The sequence below is a fragment of the Pezoporus occidentalis genome, unplaced genomic scaffold (assembly GCF_034315485.1).
Source record: "Pezoporus occidentalis ecotype Australia unplaced genomic scaffold, CSIRO_AGI_Poc_V1 ctg281, whole genome shotgun sequence".
NCBI lineage: Eukaryota > Metazoa > Chordata > Aves > Psittaciformes > Psittacidae > Pezoporus > Pezoporus occidentalis.
The window spans coordinates 144763-162464 of record NW_026914730.1 but is presented as its reverse complement, the minus strand read 5'-3'; the positions used below and the strand labels follow the sequence as shown (position 1 = coordinate 162464).

Here is a 17702-nt window from a genome sequence, read left to right as displayed (position 1 = left end):
AATTTTGATCCTTGCTGTAGACAAAATTGAAGCAAATGTTTTTTCACAGGAAGTAAGGTCCTTAGGGGAGACAGGAAGGAAGGCTATTGTCCATGCAACAGTTCTCTGCTCTGCCTTCAGTGGCATGTGAAAAATGTTATAAGAGAGAAAACACAGCTCTGTTCTTTATGGACATTTTTGCTCTGTAAGTTACAGGAGAAGGCAAAGGTTTGTCTTACTGGTTTTTTAAAGCCATTCTGTTTTATAACCTTGGCAGTATCAGGTGTTATATACGCACTACGTTGCTATGTCTGTCTCTCACCACCAGTCCATCTGCATTATACCAGCAGAGCTACTCCATGACGAAGTACAGGTAATGAGTACAGCCTTCACCACCAGCAGCTGTTGAGACAAAAATTTCTACGCTAACTAAAACTTAAGACATGCAGATGAGCGTAAACCCCTCTGGATTTGAACTCCACATCTTCTATTAATCAGTCCTAATTAGGGTAAGGTAAAGATGTAGTTTAGCAGACAGCTGAAGCTGTTCATTACATGCTGAATATTACATATAGTCCCCTACACACCAGTGGGATCCTACAACCTAAATCATCTTGGCCTGGGTAAAGAATTTGGCCATTCAAACTATGAGTCTTTCGGTAAAACCAGAGGAAACTATTTACTGTGTCAACAGGGAAGGTGGAGAAGATGCTACATGGGCACATTTCAGTCCTTAACTGTGGTAGAGTAGTAAGGTAGGGCACAGGTACATCTTAAATAGTACAAGTCAATTTTTAGAAGTAAATTCTAAGAGCAGAGCCCCACCAGTTACTGCCATGCCTTTGTTTTCCCAGGAATTTTGTGCAAAGCACATGGCCTCCATTCTTGCAACAAAGCCCACAGTTAAACGCCTGCTCTAGTACAGAGTGATTATTCCAGTGACTGCTGGCCAGACTGGGCTACAACTGTAGTTACATTTTAGGACCTCCCAGGAATGATGACGGGAAGCCCTTTTTAAGTCTCCATCTGAAAAACTGAAGATAGCATCTTTCAAAATCCTGAATGCACTTACGAGAAGTAGTTAGGTTAAAATAACAAAAACCCCACAGCACAGCCCCTACCCCTCACCATTTTGAATTAGAACAAGAAATCCATTTCATGTCCCCTTTCAATTCATAGCTTGCCCACGTAGTAAGTGGTTTAGTTCTGCTGCTGTCTACGAGCAGCTCCATCGGAACAAACCCGTATATTAAATGTCACTGCAACACTTTCACATACGTAAATACAATTTAGAAAGAAACTGAAAAGACAAACATTTATTTTAAGTAGGGTTTTATACATAGCATGCATCTGAAAAGAATTATCACATTGCTATCACTCAAGTTGCCTAATCAAGGGTGTACTACCTGGGACACGAACAGAAGGTACCATCACCTACACTGCTATATACAGAGATATAAAAATATACACAACAGTTAATCTTACAGAGCAACGGAGCCGAGTGAACACTGCACACTGCGCTCTCAGAGTCTGGACAGCTGAACATCCAAACTGCAAAGGCAACAGGAACACTGCAGGGATCATGATCAGGGTCAGAAGAAACAGCATCAGAACTCCAACACAGTGTAAAAATATAAGGCAGAAGCCACTTTCTTCTGAATGGTGGGGAAAGAGCAGAGTGCACAGAGACACTCCATCTTGCTTTTCAGAGTAGTTCCAGCAAGGAGTTATACATGCAAAACACGAATCTGCATCAGCAGTGCAACAACAAAACAATACTGAACAGTAGCTCAATCATACAAACTTAAAAAACGTCACATGTCCATTATGCATCTCTCCTCACAAAATATCTAGGATTTGTCAGTGCATTAGTGTTAAAGTGGCATTAAAAAAACTTCTGCTATTTTAACAGGTGCAGAATTATTTTGGAAATGCATAGCATCTACATTTTTATTGTCTTTGTCATTATTCAGTCGGCATAGGCACCATTCTAGTCACCCCAGCGTTAAGAATTCTTGGTGGAAACAGCCATTTCTCATGAATTCATACCCAGCTATTCTCGACTGCCTGTCTTGATTTTGAGTTCAACAAATAAATGCTTTGTAAAATTCAAAAATATACCCTATGAATATGAAAAGAACTATATACAACATACCTAAGACCCAGGGCTATCTGGCTGCCACACGTGTAACACACTGAAGAGAAACATTCAAGTTTGACAGATCAATTATTTTCTGGTTTTGAGATGAAAGGCCTTTGGGTTGGAAGCATCAAAGACAACAGTGCAGTAGGCTGAGAATTCCTTTAGCTCAGTTCAGAACTAAGGCATTGTATGATAAAATCTACATTTCTATTTGGTGCAATGTTACCGTCAATTTTAGAATCTAGATCACGTCAAATGCTGTAATTTGTCACTTCAGTAAATGTACGTATCTTCTATCACAAACCCTATTGTTTGTAGGGGGAAAAAGGCTTACCAAACACTAAACCTATTTTTTTTTCCTGGTTTGACATTTAGGAAAAATCACTAAGCCAAACTAACTATAATCCCCCCAAAAACACATGATAGGAGTTCACATCCTCCTTGTCTTCACTCGCCAAAAGTTAAACAACATATTTTGAACTTTACTAAAAGGAAATACGAAGATTTTTAACTGCTACTTCAAATCTCTTTATGCATTTTAACATTTTCAATTATCCACTCATTCTATGTCTGCTGCCCCCTCTGACTATCTCCCTGCGTTGCCCTTCTCCTGTCATTGCGGTATGGCCTCCCTCTGAAGTTCCGCTGACACTGGTAGCCATCATCTCTGCCCCTGCCGGGTGGCCCTTTCCAAGCTTCCTCATTTCTTTGGAACTGATACCCTCCCCTGCTGGAGTAACCCCACTCAACCCTGGGCCTTCTACCTCCTCCGTAAGTCTGGCTATAGAATTGCTTGGATCTCCCACTTCGCAGCATATCGGAAACTTCACTCTCATCTTCAGAGCTCTCCTCCCTGGTGCGCTGCACCCTGCTCTCTGTCTGCTGACTGCCAGTGCCCTTGGACTCTCTACCTTTATCACTCTTCTCCTTACGACTGGGAATGCTGAGTTTCGGTTCATTTTTCGGCTCTGACGGGACCGGCAGGGTGCTGGGCACTGCTGGCTGCCTCTCAGTCCCCAGTGTTTGTGGGGAACGATTTCGCTGCCCAGCTGTTTTCTGCTTGGCCAGAGAAGCCGAAGGACCAGTCTGCTCTAGCTGAGATGCCCTAGCTGGAGCTTCCTTTGGAGCTTCCTGGAGTCTTCTTGCACCAGCCGCAGGGAACGGCACAGTGTTGGACCCGCTGCTGCTGTCAGTCCTCTGAAGCTGTTCTGCAGAGTTTCCTCCAGGGACTGGAGGGCTGCATTCCTTAGCCACATACATGCCGGCAGAGGTGCCAGCAGCTGCCTCCTTGTCCTCAGGTGACAGAACGACATTAGGTCTCGCTACTGAATTTTCGATGAAACCCTGAACTGGGTACCCATACCAAAAGTGAGGAAAGAAAGGAGGTGCTATTGGAACAGCTCCTAGAAAGTGATTGTGTCCGAAGTGTGGCTGTGGGAACACATTTTTCCCTCTCAGGGACTCCTCGTAGTTTGCATGAAGAGCTTGCACTGGATTCTCTGATTCTACACAGACCTGTCCTTGACTTTCCGACACTTGAGCTGCAGGAATCATGAGAGGCAGCGATGCAGACCTACCATCAACCTGTGGGACCTGGCCGTTGGATCGGGCCTCACTCTGGACAGGGAAATGCCTGTTTGTTTGTGCGGGTTCATTCTCACTCTGAGCCGGCAGTGCCTCCTGGAACCAGGGGTTGTGCGGGTACACAGGAAGGGACACGTTCGGGTACATTCTACAAGCAGCTAAATAGGCCTGGTGCAGGGGGTACAAGTAAGAATGAGGTGCCCACATGGGACAACTGTATGCCTGCAAGACAGGAGGAAAGCAAAAACAAAACATTTGGTCACTGGAAGAGACATAATAGCACTCAAGTCAGTTACCATTTTAAAACAGTTAATTACAGGAAGCAAAGGATGATGTTCTTTTTAAATTCTCCTTCCACATGCCACTGAAATGGGCAAAAAGTATGAGTAGTAAGAAAACTGGGTAACAATTTCTATATAGCTGATCTAAACACATGATGCTGGTAAGTCAAGCTTTAGATATGCATTTTTAAGACACACATTTCAAGTTCATTTTCCATAATCACAATTATTAATTCGTAATTTGCCCCTCATTTTCCAAAATTCTAAAGGATAATGACTGAAACAACCAGAAGTTGCTTTGAGCAACATGGTCTAGTGGAAAGTGTCCCTGCCTATGGCAGGGGGTTGGAACTAGATGAGCTTTAGGGTCACTTCCAAACCAAACCATTCTATGGTTGTATGACATGTTTTTATAATACAACATGACAAATGTACGTATTTCAGGCCATACAGGACTCCATACAAGGCAGCTGGAGGTACATGGCTGTCCAAGGAAACTCTGGAGTCACTTGAGGACAGAGCCCAAAGTCTGTCACGGTCTCATGTGTGCCATCGGTATAAACAGTCCCCTGAGCAAACCATCCTGACAAGCCCACTCAGACCTCTCAACAGGAACCAGTCAGTTCACCCTTAATCAGCAAGCATGTGGATAACAGCATGGCAGGACTGGGGACCAGGGTGATGCAGGAAGTAGCTCCCAGGTCTGCTGTGCTGTCTGGTTACAGCTAGAAAATGGAACATGGACTAGTAGATGGTGCCGAGGCACCAAAATGACAGACTATATCCTAAATAATATATAGGACCAGAAAGGCCAGTCCCAAATATATGTAGGCTGAGGATACAAACACTAGTAGTGATACTTGCTAATGACTTACAGATTTTCTATTAAGCAAAGAGACTTGTATTAGGCACATATTTATCAAATCTGAATTTACTTTGTAAGGCGCTGAACATTCTCTGTTTTCACACACAGCCACCAAAGAAAATTACTCCTTATGGCCAAAGCCACGTGGAACAAGCCTGAGACATACCAGGGATTGGTACTACAATGGCTTTGCCAGTACACAGACATGGTCACAGGGGCTTTCCTCTTTCAGTGTACTCTGCTTCTGAAAGAACACAGATTTATCCTATGAAGACAGGCTGAGAGAGCTGGGGTTGTTCAGCCTGAAGAGAAGGTTCTGTGGGAGATCTCAGAGCACCTTCCAGTGCCTAAAGGGCCCTACAGGAAATCTGGAGAAACGCTTTTGACATGGACATGTAGTGACAGGATGGGGGTGGAGGGGTGGGTGGAGGTGGTTTTAAACTGAGAGAGGGGAGATTTAGATTAGATACTAAGAAAAACTTCTTCCCTGTGAGGGCAGTGAGGCCGTGGCACAGGTTGCCCAGAGAAGTTGTGGCTGCCCCATCCCTGGCAGTGCTCAAAGCCAGACTGGATGGGGCTTTGGGCAACCTGGCCTAGTGGAAGGTGTCCCTGCCCATGGCAGGGGGCTGGAACTGGATGAGCTTTAAGGTCCCTTCCAACCCAAACCATTCTGTGATAACATATTTAAATACAAACTTTAAGTACACAGCTGCAGCAACCAAACTTCTGCACTCAAAGTGCTACCAAATACACATAATTTTTACGGTATAACAAACAAAAAAAAGGTAAGTTTCAAGAATTACCTTCACACCAAGATTGAAGAAAAATCTGAGAATGTTCTTATCTAGGAAAAGAAAAAAAAAGAAAAATATCCATGAAGACCTAAAATATTACACTTCATCTCGTCCAACAATCAGTCCCTGCACAAAGTTCCATTTCAATAGAGACACACTGGCACACTGGTATTACGTTGCTGCTTGCATGTCTGTCTTTCACTTTTAGGTTTGGGTTTTGATTTGTTTCTTACACACACACACACCCCCCCCCCCCCGCCAACACCTCCAGCAGGATATCTAGAACATAACTGCAGTTTAAATTTCAGTTTTAACAGTTTGCAGAGCTGAACTTCTAAAAGAAACAGTTCAGTAAGCAAACACCCCCATGCAGTTAGACACAAGATGTTCTTTATAGGCATATTCTGTATCTGTGTATGCCAAAACCTGTATCTTCTCATACCATTAAGAAAATCTTCAGCAACTTCCAAGCTTTTGATTACATGAGAAAACCTGTTACAGTAAAAGGAAGCAGTTCTCCAAAGAAAATCCTTTACAAAACTTCCAAGTTATGGTGTGTCAGGCTGAGAACCACAAAATGATTATATCAGATTTCCAGGTATATCCAACTGAAGTAACTGCAATGTTAGCAACACAAGCTAAAAGGTTACCACTCTATTCAATATTGCCTCCCATGCCATAAATCACTGAATGACAACAATTAGATCTTTTGACAAAGATTAACAACAGGACCTAAGGAGTTGTCTTTATTTACAGTTTTAGAGAAAAGAACCTATTAGGAAAACCAGTACATAGCCCAGACCTTATTCCAGCTTCTCACCTTTAGGCAAGTCCTCCCCAGTACTGCACAGGGAGTAAGAGGGTGCAACAGCTCTTTCTCCCTTTTCACTAAAAGGGAATCCAGGGTATAGCGGATCCTGATAGGGATTCAGAGTCTGAGGCAAAGGCATTAAAGGCTGATTAACTGCTTGGAGCGACACTGGAACTCCAGCAACTGGAGCAGATGTTACCTGAGCCTGTGATACAATAGAGTCAGGTCCCGTTGCTGGGGCTGGCATCAATGAAGAAGCAGGTATTTGGGCTGGAATACCTAAGGGGGGGAAATATATGTGTATGATCTCAACTATACACAATCACAAAAGAAAATTACAGTGGGAAAGCAGGCTTCAAACAACAGAAGGGGGAAAAAAAAGGGGGGGGGGGGGGGCGGAAACCCAGATATTCAGGAAGATACAGAAGAAATTCTTCAGTCAGGAAGTTACACACAAGAGAAGATTTGGCTAAATGTAGAGAATAGTTTTCAAAAAGAAGGAAACAGTTGAGCTGTCCAGAAAAAGTCTTCCCATATTTACTTTTTAAAATATGAGTACCAGAAGAAAATAAGAAGGGATAGAGGGGAAAGAGGAGGAACTGATATTTATTATGTGACTCTCTGCAGTTCTCATTCTGATTAGTCATTTACTGTCAACTCTGATTAATTTACAGCACAGATTAACTGGGCTTTTCTGTCACAGATGCAGACAGGTATGACAGGATCGTTACTGTATCATGTGAATACATTATGCTGATTTGAAAGCTAGTTCTTGTACAGAAACAACAGTGGGAGAGAAAATACAGCACCTGATCTACTGAGCAGTACTGAATCTCAGCTAATTCCATATGTGAAGATACACAACACAGAAATAAGATTACAATGGCTTTGTAGTTCAGGTCCAAATGGATCTCATTAGTTCCAGACATACCAGATCCACGCTGAGTCCTTAGTGAATCACGGAGCTTATTACATGGGACACAGAGCACAAACACATACCAAGCTTCAACATGCTGACATGTTCTACCTTAAGCAGATCTTCAGAGTAAGCCCCCTCAAAACTCAATGCTACCCCATTTGAGAAAAACAGAGAATTGAGTACACATCTGTCTTCACTTTCAGGTAGGGAGTAAAGCAAACTATACATATGGGCAAAGATCTACTACAACTATAACGAGCTTTCAGCAGTAAGGAACTATATTCCTACAAATGACTGCCTTTGGGATATGAAGTTACACAAAACAGTGGCTCCTGGAGGCATCTTCAATTTAGCAAGACAGTTAAAGTATTCTTTAGGGTGAGTAATTTCTGATTTATGTTAGTATTTCTCCAAACCTGCTGGTCCATAGGTTGCTGGCTCACTTGGCCAAGCTGGCACAATGGCTGGTACAGAAGGCACTGCTGGAGGTAAATGCACCTCAGAGAAGACTGGTGAGGGTGTTGGAGTTACACTCGGTAAGCATTCTGTCAGGTTCTATGAAACAAAGAGATCACTTTAAATTATTCCAAATCACCACTGCTGGTGACCCCTAATGTGTCTGAGTTCTATCAAAAAAAGGCTTGATGGCTCAGTATATCAAGACTCTCACCATCACCACAGCAAAGTATTAACTAGTAACATATCAGACTGTATATGTAACAGATCTGAGATCCATTACATCACTGTGTGAAGAACTCTGCACTGAGCTCTATCCAGAATGTGCCTGTACCACAGCCAGCCATCAGTGCTGTAACACTTCCACAAGCATTATGTTTAAGTATATCCTATCCAAAAGAAAAGCCATCCTCATATACAATTACCTGTAACCTTAGATAAATCTGAAAAGGTAAAGAGTTTAAAGTAAAAAGCATAGCTATTTAGCAGAACGGTAGAAAGCCACCCCTCCCTCAGAAGAGAGAGGATATACTTTCATTTTTCTGTCAAGGGCTGTCCTTTTACATTGTGTGTTGGACGTAACAGATTCTATAATTCTAGCACTTATCACCATAAACATGACCATATAATTAAAAGCCAGTATTAGAATACATACATGGCTGTGATGCAGCTCCCCTTTGTCTGAAGTCTCCTGACTGGAAAACTTTGAAATCAAACAAACATTTCTTACTTGCTCAGCAAGGATCGGAGAATCTGTTTTTACTTGTTCCAAAGGAGATGAATCTTTTGGACAACTCTCATCTTGACTATTCTTCTAAAGCAAAGTTAGAAACAACAGACACAGCTAGTCTAATAGTAAGATTTACTTTTCAAAAAGACATTCAAAGGTATTAAGCCACACTACATACAATGTGGGCTAAGCACCCAATCACTATTGTACTAGTGTAACATTTTGCTCATTGAAAGAACAGTAAAGGTTAAAAATCCAACAAGAGGCCACAAATCTTCACTGAACTTCAGAGATCATGGTCTGTTAACACAGAAGCTATTAGTAAAGATCAAATCTTCTGTGGTCCCATTATACTTGAAGTACAGACTGTACTAAGCAATTACAAATCCAGATTGGTAAATGCTCTCGATAGCCCAGATTTCAGAACTCAGATTTCAGAAAGACTGTAAGTATAGGTTACAGGGGCTGAGGAAAGCCAACAGCAATACAAGCCTCCAACCTTAGAAGTATTTCACTAAAAGCTGTAAAGCAGCAGCAGCAATCACAGCTCTAAAGGCAGCTATTGCTCTGCTAATCGTGTACCAGAGAAGCAATAACATTAAACAAAAATTTGGTCTTTTCTTTAAGATTACCTCAGATGAATTTGGCTCAAGCTTCTGACTTAAGTGGATCTGCCTGGAATTTGACTCTGTAACACCAAGACATAACCTAGTAAATGAACCATTACACCATTTACGGCTATCACAACTTAAGCCAGTTAAAAGTTTGTCTTTCCCAAGTTAAACCTTCAAAACAAAACCTACCTCAGCACATATTACTTAAAAAAAAACTTAAATTTCAATTTTTTATCAAAGATCAAAGCATCGTAAAACAAACAATTGTTAGGGCAGTAACAGAGCAGCTACTTCAACCTGGGTTTTCAAAGCTCTACAGGAATTGTTTACTGATATTTGTTAACTATTTTGGTGATGCCTGAGGGAAGTGTGAAAAAATATAGCTGTCTCTTTAAAACATACATTATTCATCCCAAATCCCTCCTAGTGAAAAAACAGTAAGTTCATACTTTGCTTGAAGTGAAAATGTTTTCTATATTCAAGACAGCAGAAGCTTAAAGTCTCGTCTAGTTTTGGCTGAGTTACAGACAGATAAATTTACAAGGTTTCAGTGCTTCAAAATATCTAGAAAGTTTTCAAAATGATGCAGAAAGTTTGATTTCTTGAGCACCAGCAAACACTTGGGGGAGGTGGTCCTGAAAACAGTCATGGCATAATCTTCATACATTAAGATCTTTACAGGGTCTTCACATTGTAGCTTATGTTCAAATCTGGTTACTTGACTACTGTCTATCAAATTCATGCATGTAATTTAATAGTAGCTGCTAAACAGACATGTACTTTTAAAAAGCTTAGTATATACACCACTGCAACTAGACAGTGTAAATTAAACCCATGTTGATTATGAGAATTATTGCCAATCCCCCAAGCACCAATAGAAATCTCTGAATACTCAGAAGGAAGTGCAGTTTATTCCCATGGGACTTTTAGCCTAGTTTCAGAAGAGGCAATGTAACCCAGGGCATCACAAAACACACGGAGAAAGCTGTACATCCTACACACTTCAGCAAAATCTCTCATGGCACTATAGGAAAGAGCTTTCTCCACACGAACACTCTTTTTGGCATTGGTGATGAAACCAGTTTTCAAACAAAACTGTTTTTCAGATGTTTGGAGAATGAAAAGTAGGCAATGTCAGTCCTTGTGAGAGCATTCAGGGTGGCATTACATGGTGAAAGAGGGAGTATGGAGCACAGGTACCATAAATACACAACAGCAATGATCTGCTGTTGCCAAAGATAGGGGAACAAAAAAAGAATACATTTAAAAACGAAGGGAAAGAACAGCTTTTAAGAGGAGGCTAGAGAGTTTTTACTCAGAAAAAAAAAAAAAAAAAAAAAAAACACGGAAAAAGCCAAGAACAAATTCAACGTGCAGTTATAGCAAAGCTGGTAGGACAAAAAAAAATCATTTAAAAAAAAAAGCTAACAAAAAAAAAACCCTATCAGTTGCATTTAACAAAGATTGAGTAACTTATCTCCTCACAGCTACAGCTTTTACCTATTATTGTTATGTTCCACTTCCTCATGGAAAAGGAAAGGTTATTCAATGAAGAGAAGCTGAAGTGCATTAAAACAGATTGGGCAGAGGGAGAAAACCCAAACAGATTTTGACCATGTGACAGCTCTTTCTACTGTAAGTGTGTGTGTGTGTGTGTGTTTGACTCTTCTGTATACCACCTTCTCCCCTCATTTTTTTATCACAGCCTGCCAATTCTTAACCATGCCACACTGAATACTTCTTTCTACCTGCTTTTCTCTTAACTGACTCCAGTAAGCACTCCTAATACTCGTCCCACTGACACTTTATGCCACACTCACTATGATTTCAACAGGATGTAATCTGGGGTAGCTCTGACAGTATTTTTGTTTCTCGCATTCCTCTTCCCATTTATTACAAAATCCCAGCACAGAGCTTACTCTCTGCCACATTCACAAAGCAGGAAAACATGCACTTTCTTTCCAAACCACACCTTTGCTACCTTGACCCTAGCTTAGTTTGGCACTATCACTTAAGATAATTTTCCCCTCACTGCCTAAAAGATGCCCCATCTTGAATGAATTCTGATGTTATTAATAAAAACAAGCAAACAAAAAAAAGCCTTGGCCTAAAACCATTTGTTTTTACCTTTATCCTTCTGCTCTTCCACCTCTGATGTCCACTTGCTGTTTCTTCTTTCATTACTTGAGAACTTTTTCTGGTTTAAGTTATCCACAGTCTGTGTAGCAGCCTGACAGACTGACTGATTCTAAAGAAGTTTACAAAAGCAGAAATATTAATTCACGCAAATAGTCTGATGGTACTCTGACATCATCTAATATATTATGCCTTTATGACAGATTCTTAGCACTGTGATAGGCAGAAGTGTGGGGTGGGAGCAGTCTTGATCAGTATCACTCAAATTCAGCCACTCTTTCACTCATTGCTAAATTTTGCCAAGCATCCTTTAAAAAGCATTCATGTCATTAGTTTGCATGACAAGCAAAAACTGCTTCATAGTACCTGCTTTTAAATCACACCCTCCTTTTGTAGGTGAGCACACTTAACTACAGCTCAGAGCAAGAGCAACCTCCCTCCGTTAGGCTTCAGTCTGCTCACTGCAGTGCAGAAGAGCTGTACATTTCTTCTTGATTACATCAATAAAAGTAATTACTGCTTAAGAACCGAAAGGTACAGTACAGGAAGCCACTTCCACAAAACAAGAGATTTAAAGCACATCTTTCACCTCAATTCTTCCCTGTCTGGTTCTTGCTCCTGTTTGCCCTAGAATTTAAATCTAAACAGCCTCACGTGCTTCTAGAATAACCCTATGTAGACAGCAGCTCTTTACACACAGGATGTGCTCACTTCCTGGATGTAGTGAGACTCCAATCCACTTTCTTTTAAAATTGCATCATTTAGCTCTCAAAATCTAAAGGCTACATTCTTCCCTCAGGCATAGACAAGTCCATTGAAGCCAGCTCAGCTCCACAACAGGAAAAGAGCATGTCGGACAAAGAATTTGCATTACTTATGACACCAGTAAGTTCCCAGGCTAGAAAGAAAAAGCCACTTATAAATGAAACAGGTTTTATGTGTATCAAAACAGAAACAATCAACCAGTCATCTCTGATACTAATTCAAGCACCACAGTGTCATTCTACTGCACTATTTCTCAGCTAAATTAAACTGTACTTCAGAGCAAGTTCTGTCCTCACCTCGAAGCTTGACTCCAGTATACGAGACATCTGAGTAACTGTGAGTGCAAAGCCTTCCAAAGACAGGAAGAACACAAAAAAAGAAGCTCAGAATCTCATGTGTCTACCATATCTAAATACCTCAAGAACTATGTGTGGTCAACATTTATTATTCCTAAAGGATACTGCTATGTATGTGTCTTATCTTGAATTGTAACGCATTGTAGAGTTGCATATTTCTATGTAGGAACCGAGTGTAAAAAACACATCCTTAACTTTTGTTTTGACTGCAATGCAAGGACAGCAAAACAAAAATTGCAAATTAAAGATTCATGAACAAGTACAAAAAAATGCACTACTGGTAACAGTGAAAAAAGCATACATTGGAAAGAGCAGGAAAAGCTTGTTCATCCCTTTGCTGAATCTCATAGAGTGAACGGGATTCTTCTATAGCCTGTTTCTCCCTGCGCTCCTCTGGAGACAGTCCAAAGTAGTTACAATCTCTGCTGCCGTGGTTTGGATCCTCAGTTCTTTCCCTGTCTGGTTTTCTGCAAAGGGAGTAAAAAGAGAAACCGTATCACTTTGAAAAAAGAAATTCACCAGTATAAAACACAACACAAACTTAGGATCTAGAACGAAGAAAGATGGTAATTATAGCACTGCTTATGTGATACCACATTTACCACATCTCTTTCTGTCTACTGCAAGTTACCCATACACATAACATTTAAGAGTTGATTTTATCCATGATTTATTCATTTCAATCCAATTTTGAAAGACTTGATAACAAACAAACGGTTCGGGTTGGAAGGGACCTTATCTAGTTCCAAACCTGCTGCCACTAGACCAGGTTGTTCAGCTGAGTGAATATCTTAGCCCTGCCTAAGTAGCACTACATGCAGCGTTACCTCAGCCCCAAACAGAAAATAAAACAGCATCCCCCTCCCAAGAAGGAACTGCAGTATGGTGATTCCAGTGGAAATGCTGACACATACATAAAAAAAAAAAAAAAAGGTGTGAGCTCACAATGCCAGCAATTTTGAAGAAAGTTTAAAAATATAAATAAATAAATAAATAAATAGAATTATTCTTCTTGTGCTTGTTTCTAATCTTAAGGATTTTGAACACTTCTTAAGACTTCAATGGCAACATATTTCAAAAGAGAAGTATCTGAAGCAGGCCCCTGGGTTCCAAACAGCTCAGATGGAGTTCAAGGTAAGAAAGATGTTAATTGCAGCTTTACCTTACAGTTTGGGAAGGATTCCTGCCTGGAGCTTTTTGTTCAGTTGAGGTCTGATGAGGTTGGGATCCAGAACATAAGAACTGATGCGGCCTGGTTCCCACAGTATGCTGAAGTCGAGGAGGTAGTGCTGACTGGGGTTTTACTGACTTGCTCTGATTCTTTGGCCCTCTGCAATCTGCATCTATGTTAAAGACATGAAAACAGATGTATTTTTTTATTCATTTTTTAAGCTGTCTGGGACAAACCAGCTAACAATAAAGGTTCTGCCACACAAAGACAGGTACAATCCTACCGGGCTGAGCATTCTGCCCCCATGTTGGGAAAAACTTTTTTATCTTCTTCCCTGGCACAGTGTTCCAGCCCTCCATAGGAGAGGCCTGTGGAAGGGGTTTAAGGCTCTTCAGTGAGACAGCATGCCTAAAAAACAAGGAATTATGGAGGGAAAAATATTTTAAAAGACCAGACTGGGGCTTGCACAAATTAATAGCACACATTCACTAAGACTGATGGATCTTTCCACTTTTGAGAACACTGAATTCAAAGATCTTTGTTCTTTATGACTACACTCAAGCAATGCATATAGAAGAACAAACCATTTTTGGTAGCATTTTTTGTTTGGTTTTGGAGGGTTTAATAAAACTCTCCGATATGCTGATGCAAACTTATCCTGTAAAGAATGATCAGCCAGTTGTGGAGTATTATGTCTTCAGGGCAGACAGAAAAGCATAATGACCAGAAAAAGTGATATACTCAGCTAAAGTTTTCACAAAATTGCAACAGATGTCAGGATTAAAGAACATTACGTTGGTGGTTTATATGTCAAAACAGTTACTACATTTTTAATTGAGGATACTGTAGGATGTCCAAGCAGCTGTTCACATTACTTGAAGAGAAGACATTGAAATCTGTAATAGAAAGGTCAAATCTGGCTAAATCTCCATTTTAAAGAGGGAGCAAGCTATGAGACAATCCCCAGATCTCACAGCATTTTCTTTTTTTATAACAGACCACATTAGATTAATGGACACCTTTCACCTTCCCTCATTTACCTTGACTGAAAGCTTTTCCTCTCCCCACACTACACTCAGCTGCGGGTTGTTTTTGTCCCAAAAGTGTTAAAGAACTTACAGCAGAGGTCAAGATGTGTCAAACCACCCCACCATCCCCCCCCCCCCCCAAAAATACAAACAGAAACAGACACCCCCAAACAACCAAAACCACCACAAAAAACAAAATAAACAACAGTCCCCCAACAACACACAAAACCACACTGCAGCCCCCAACAACTTTAAACACTTGGTTTGTCCGAGGAAAGGCAAAGATGATGCTGATTTGAACAGCTGCTTAGCACTCTGTATGAAATCAAGTGGCGCTACTCAACCAATAGAGAAGCTAGGCGCTTTGACAGACTTTTTAATATCAAAAGCTTATCACAAATATAGCATCTAATTAATAAGCACCACAAGCAACACTTAATTAACATGGTAACAATCTGTTTAGGATTGGATCTTGTGCAAAAAAATAAAAATCCCTGAGTACTAATGTAGTTATTATGTCACTCTGCAGGTAATATCCAGACTACTTGGCACTAAAGAAAAAGGTCTGCAATGACAATCAGTGCAGAACCTCTTTTTCCTATTTAGCATGCTGTTTTCTGAATTTTGTGGCAGTATCCCTTCAAGTAAAGCAGCGGATGCACTTCACAGACTGAAATCAACTTTGAATTCAAGTAATGCTGTCATTACCAATGTTCAGTTTGGCAATGTTCCAAAAGAGATCCAGCACTTACTTTGCTCCTAGCTCTTCTACAAATACAACAACTGGACCATTCTCTGAACAAACTTCTTGAATATGGGCATTATAAAACTTCCCATTATGTTCTAAGCGCACCTATAAGAAAAAAGAGTATGAGAAAACAAAAGGTGCATTAACTTCAAAGAAGACAATAACAGAACATCAACACTTTAAAATAACAGCAATGTCAAAAATAGAGCTTTTTCTTTGGGCAATAGAAGACCTAAGAAATAAATATCACATAATTCTGTAAATGCCTCAAAAGCAAATCTTCTATTCATACCACTTCTTCAAAAAGAAATAAAATACTAAAACAAAACCAAAAAACTATGTATACACCCACCCCAGAAAGCTTGCCTGGTAACATGACTTAATGAAACATGCTTTCAAAACTACATGAGAAAGAAGTAAACAGTGTATCAAGGCCTTTCAATTTTACTGAAAACACTTTCTTTTAGAATAAAACCCAAGCTGCTTCTTGTCAAAACCCATGTAAAGAAAAGAAAAATTCATTACTAACTTCAGGGAAATTTAGCGTAGTTAAGAACATAAAGAACACCAATTATTTCTGAAGTCACTCTTCAGGAAGTTGCTTTGAAAACAACCAAAAAAAAGTTGTTCAGACACGATCACAGTGTTACTTGTCTGACATTCTATATTCTTAAAAGTCTTCTGCTACACATAAATCTCATAATGTTCTGCTACAATATTTGGCTTTCAAATTGTATTAATTTGGTCAATTTCACTTTTCACCATTTACTTCATCTTTCCTCCTCATGTTTTTATCCCATATATTCACTGACTCGCTACGTACATACAAAATTTGACAGAGTACGTTAGCTACCAGAGATCTTTCTACTAATAATACCTGTACCCTTTAGTAAATACTACACGAAACAGCCTTAGGTTCTTAAATACAAATTTTAAGCCTCTCCCATTAAGCAATAAATAATCAACTCACTCTAGGTTCAGAGATGCATTTTTCCTGAATTTATTCACTATGCTTAATTCCATTACACAAAAAAAAAAAAAAACAACAAAAAACCCACAAACTGAAAGAGCCCCCACGCTGCATAATGAAACTGAGTATTTTCACATTCAGAAGAATAACCTTAAATAGATGGTCAAGTGTCCTAGAAAGCACCATGTTTAGCCAAGCACCAGCAGTTTCGTTAACACACGTAAGGAGATTAATCTAAAATTTGAGCACTCTAGAATTTAATGGTAAATCTTATTTCTTCTTAAGCAGCAATGCATACTCCAAATAGAGTTTAAAGAGCAATTGCATAGCACACTTTGAATACTTCAAGAGGAAGAATCATCCCAAACTTCAGGATCTGCAGTAACTAAAGCAAGCTGTACTCCATTACTTGAAAGTTATGATTTTAGAACAAAGTCAATTTACAAACAGTAATCATTATCTCCAGAGCTGAACACAAATACATGGAACTATGGTGTTGGTTTTGGTCTCTCCAAAGAAAAGCCCAGATGACAGAAAACACTAAAATTTAGTTGTCCATCATGCACATAAATGCATGCAAACACTTCACCATGAAGCAATATAAGAAAGCAAGCGCAGCCACCAGCAAAAGATGCAGGGGAGATTAACAATTAGTTTTATAAAACAGACACACCCCACACTTTCACACATCACAGGAGTAACTACCTAATTTATGGAGCCCATCAGGAGAAAAACAGAGCTTATCTTGAACTGAATAAACCACCCTAAACACACCTGCTTCTCACACACAGGCTAGCATTCTACAAGGCTAAGCAAGGACTCACCCCAGAGGGAAGCCTGAACAAACTTATCTTCATACTTAACATTAAGGTCCTCAGTCATTTTACCAAATATATTCCTGAAGTCAACCTTGTGACTTTTTAATCCAGTAAACTGGCACTGATCATACGTTCTATCACCTGCCTTTTCTAGATGCATGCTGTTAAGTCATGAATACTACCAACAGTTAAATATTGAGCTGAAGACACAAGAATATTTAGAAAGCAGCATATATATATCAAAACAGTAAACGAAGATTTGAAATTGGCATCTTCAGCAAAATGTTAATGTCTTTAACTATAATGCAACTATTACTTACTTTACATTTATCTCCAACTGAGTATTGCATGCCAGCAGCAATAGAAAAATCTTGGTTTTGCTGATCTGTAAATACATGATCAATAACATATCGTTAGTTTAAATACACTGTAAGAGTTACTTTCTTGATGCAGTAGAAGTGCAAACCCCAAGTTCACGCCCTAAACCTGCAGACTGGCCCCTGTGAGAAAGCCCACTGCCTAAACCCAAACCTC

The 17702-nt window shown here is 40.0% G+C and overlaps 1 protein-coding gene across 12 annotated transcripts in view; it reads right to left on the bottom strand.

Annotated features, from left to right (window-relative positions):
- Positions 1-1280: 1280 nt before the first annotated feature.
- The window catches only part of OTUD4 (OTU deubiquitinase 4), a 33294-nt gene continuing 16872 nt past the window's right edge, over positions 1281-17702 (bottom strand). For 3 of the 12 annotated variants that reach the window (XM_062625718.1, XM_062625717.1, XM_062625725.1), the window contains 12 exons: positions 17489-17553; positions 15385-15485; positions 13888-14012; positions 13596-13776; positions 12735-12900; positions 11304-11424; positions 9195-9250; positions 8488-8646; positions 7793-7931; positions 6467-6736; positions 5656-5696; positions 1281-3928 (listed from right to left, as the gene is read on the bottom strand). In XM_062625718.1, the coding sequence (XP_062481702.1) occupies positions 2687-3928; positions 5656-5696; positions 6467-6736; positions 7793-7931; positions 8488-8646; positions 9195-9250; positions 11304-11424; positions 12735-12900; positions 13596-13776; positions 13888-14012; positions 15385-15485; positions 17489-17553 (2666 nt within the window). In that variant the 3' untranslated portion in view covers positions 1281-2686. Of the gene's footprint in view, positions 3929-5655; positions 5697-6466; positions 6737-7792; positions 7932-8487; positions 8647-9194; positions 9251-11303; positions 11425-12734; positions 12901-13595; positions 13777-13887; positions 14013-15384; positions 15486-17488; positions 17554-17702 lie in introns of those variants that run through there. The other 9 variants (XM_062625721.1, XM_062625719.1, XM_062625724.1 and 6 more) reach the window with 9 other exon arrangements.